Source organism: Catharus ustulatus, chromosome 6, assembly GCF_009819885.2.
Source record: "Catharus ustulatus isolate bCatUst1 chromosome 6, bCatUst1.pri.v2, whole genome shotgun sequence".
NCBI lineage: Eukaryota > Metazoa > Chordata > Aves > Passeriformes > Turdidae > Catharus > Catharus ustulatus.
Window position 1 is genome coordinate 59,621,336 of NC_046226.1, and position 3,628 is coordinate 59,624,963.

A 3,628-nucleotide genomic window follows, 5' to 3' on the forward strand; every position below is an offset into this window, starting at 1 on the left:
TCCAAGTGCCAAAGCTGTTCAGCATGTGCCAGAGCAGCAATGTTTGTTTTCATGCAATCCATTCACTCAGATGTTTTTGGAGTTGTTGGATGTGCATGATGAGCTTGTGCAGCTCTTGGAGCAAGAACACAATGCTGGGGGCCTTCCCATGGCAGTGAGGATGTGGGGTCACTAAGGGACTGTGGGGATCCACAGCTGCTTCTCTGTTCTAAAAATCCCTGTTCCTCACAGGTTTCCTCTTGGGAACTGTGTTCCCCTCCCTATAGAAGGGGTCTGAACCAGCAGATGTTTGGTGGCAGCAATTTAACCAGCCTGAGCTGCAGTCCTGGAGCACATTCAGTCTGTGTCCCAGTTTTGTTCCTGCTGCAGGCAGGAGACTCCCTCCATCCTCACTTAGGCAGCAGCAGACCTATCCCTAAGGCTTCATTCCTCTCTGTAGGAATAGGAAAAGAAAGAAAGAGGAAAAGAAAAACTTTGAAGCTTAACCATCCCTTTTAGTAGCCGTAAAACATTTAATTAGCCCAAGTGAGTGTAGTAGTGCAGTTACCACCCGTGTTTGCATTTCAGTTCGGACCCTGGGTTAGTTCCAGTCCTTTTTCAGCAGCTGTTACTATTTTCCAAAGCTGCCTTCTGTTCAGCTTTCCCAGGGGAGCTCTGCCAAGGAGAAGATTCCCATTTCCATTGCTTTTCTCTGTAACTACCCCTCCTCCTTTCAGTCTGGAGATTTGTTGGTTCTACAGTCAATACATTATTCATTATTAACGATGTTTGATCAAGCTGTGGAAAATGGAAGTGAACAATGCAGCTTTGAGCAGTTAAAACCAATCCAGTGTCCAGTGCACTTCTGCAGCAGGGGCTCATGGAGGAGTCTGGGTTACTGTGACTGAGGCAGCTGGAACTCTTAGCTGGTGGAAATTGAGTAAAATACTCAAAAACGAGGCTTTCCTTAGCAGCCAGGACCTTTTCCTTCTGACTCTGTGAAGTCTGTCCAGGATAAAATCAGGGAGGAGGCAAAGCCTGCAGCCCAAGCAGGCTGGATTTACACAGGACTGCAAATAACAGCACTGCTGCTCCTGCTGCTGTGAGGAACACTGAGAATGGGGGATTACATAAATGAAGCTCATGCTTTTAGCACCTTAAGAAGTCAGCATTTAAAACTCCAAGTCTCTGAGTGGCCTGTTAATCCATGCCCTGTTTTCTGCATGTTTTAGGATAAGAGGATCATCACCATCCAGCTGTGGCTCAAGTCCCCTGAACATCACCAGCACCCCCCCGCCCGACACATCCTCCCCAGGAGGGAAGAAGGTGAGAGAAGCTTCCCCCAGTCTGGGGCAGCCAGGGCAGGGAGTTGGGCTGGAAAAGGGAGTGAGCCAAAGCCCTGCTGTGGTCACAACCCCTGGGCAGCACTGCCTGAAGGGCACAGCAGCAGCTCCCAAACACCAGCAGTGTTTGACATTCCCCCTGCCCTTTAGGTTGTATTTTCTCAGCAGAGCTGCAAGGAACAGCTCTCCTCATCTGTCTCCACCCTCCCAAAACTCTCTGCCACCCCGTGCTGGTGAAGGCTGGGAGTGCTGGCACTCCTGTGCTGCTGGAGCACAAACCAGGACAATTCTGTGCTTGCCTGGGCACTGGGAGATTATTTTTATTTTATTTTTAAGTCGCCACCGTGCACCTGCCTTGCTCAGAGATTGCTTGAGTAGCACTCAGGTGCCATTACCAGCACTGAGCCACCTGAACTCTTGTCCTGGCTGCTTCCAGCAATCTCTAAATGCTTGTGGAAGTTTTATCCAAAGCAAGAACAACACTTATCCAGGTCCTTATGCACTGCTTCAGGCTTACTTAACCTTTTTTTCTCAGAAATGATGACTTTAAGAATTGCTCATACTGGAACAGAGGAACAGACAGTAGATATTTCTGTCTATTCCCAGCTCTCTTTGTTCTTGAAATAAAATGCCAAGTTGTAACAGAGTTACAATTCTAGTAATAGTCACTCTTTCTTCTTCTGCCCTACACTATTCAACATGATAGCACATAATAGGGGCTGCTGGCATGGCATAAAGGAAAATACAGGTGCAGGGCTGGGTGTTTTCAGCACCCCCTTGGTGTTTCTCCTTGTTAGAAGAGTGTTTGTTATGAACCACAAGGTTGTTTTGGGAAGTCCATCTACCCTATATTAAAAATTCCAGTATAGGACACTTTAAAGCAGCATGAAATGGTGCATTGAGCTTCTGCTTATGTCTTTCAAGATCTTGAATGGTGGCACTCCAGACATTTCTTCAGCTGGGCTGCTGTCGGGACAAATCCAGGATAATTCTGGGTACCCGTATTCCGACAACTCCTCTATCCTGGGTAAGTGAAGTCACCCCTGCACCCCCTCACTCCCTGAACACACACAGACACTGCAGCAGGAGGGTTGGTTTTAGCAGTAACCTGCTTTTTCCAGCTGAGGCACAAAGCCACAGCCAAGCACTGTGTGCCCAGAGAGGCACCTGGCAGCCTGTTCTGTAAATACCTTTACCTGAGTGCCAGGGTAGTGCTTGAAGAGGCTTGGAAGGCTCTTTTCTCTTGCTGAGTCAGCGGGTGTTGCTGCAGTGTTGTGTGTGCAGTGTGGCACTCTCAGTCCCTGGGAGCAGTGCCCCTCCTGCCCCCCTGAGCTGAGCTGTGCTCCCTCCCGCAGGGGAGAACTCCCACATCGGCATGGACATGATCGACACGGAGCAGGGCTCCAGCAGCCCCAGCAACGACGAGGCAGCCATGGCTGTCATCATGAGCCTGCTGGAGGCCGACGCGGGGCTCGGCGGCCCCGTGGACTTCAGCGACCTGCCCTGGCCCTTATAAATCCTCCAGCAGCCCAGATCCAAGTGCATTTACCGGTGCAGCTCTGCAGCCTGTGAAACTCGTGGGACTGAGAGGCTTTTATGTGGGAACTTCATAAAAGCTGTGTCAGAACGCAACTCATCCTCCCATGTGTAACTTCAGACAAAGTGGAATAACCTGCTACAGTGTTCTGTGTTGATTTGGTTAGCTGTGTATAGCTTGCGATACTTGTATATTTTGGATTCTGTTGTTTGAAATTTTTTTTAAATCACTGTGCAACTCACTGGCATCAGTGGTAGCTTTTATATGCAAATGACCATTTCAGATGTATGGTGTGTTTTTACACTGCAAAACAGTCCCCATGTGGATATTTCTTATACTAATTGTACCATAAAGCTGTTTATTCTTTCTTGTAAGAATCCTTTACTATAAATATTGTTAAAGTGTAATGTATTAGACAGTTAAATATTTTTAAAATAAATGTTTCCCTTGTTCTAAGATGGAGCATTTACTTTGATAAATAAATTTGATAAAACCCTGCTGAAGGTGCATGCTAGAAGCACTTGGTATTTATCATTTCTTTAGCCAGTGCCTTACCCACTCTTACATCACAGTGAATTCCCAGAGAAGCTGTTGTTACTTACTCCTAGATCCAGATTTATCCTGGGAAAAGCACAACAGGGAGGTGCATTGAAATGGGCTGATTAGCTTGAAGAAATACTTGTTTTCCACTTACTATTAACTAGCCTGCCCCTGAGGAAAGAAAAGCAACTACTTGCAAAATTCATAACTCACAGATAATTCAAGCCCA

The 3,628-nt window shown here is 47.2% G+C and overlaps 1 protein-coding gene across 7 annotated transcripts in view; it reads left to right on the plus strand.

Annotated features, from left to right (window-relative positions):
• ARNTL (aryl hydrocarbon receptor nuclear translocator like) overlaps nucleotides 1–3,376 on the plus strand; it is a 48,130-nt gene extending 44,754 nt beyond the window's left edge. For all 7 annotated transcript variants that reach the window (XM_033061556.2, XM_033061553.2, XM_033061559.2 and 4 more), the window contains 3 exons: nucleotides 1,212–1,305; nucleotides 2,247–2,349; nucleotides 2,678–3,376. In XM_033061556.2, the coding sequence (XP_032917447.1) occupies nucleotides 1,212–1,305; nucleotides 2,247–2,349; nucleotides 2,678–2,838 (358 nt within the window). In that variant the 3' untranslated portion in view covers nucleotides 2,839–3,376. The remainder of the gene's footprint in view (nucleotides 1–1,211; nucleotides 1,306–2,246; nucleotides 2,350–2,677) is intronic.
• The last annotated feature ends 252 nt before the right edge of the window (nucleotides 3,377–3,628 follow it).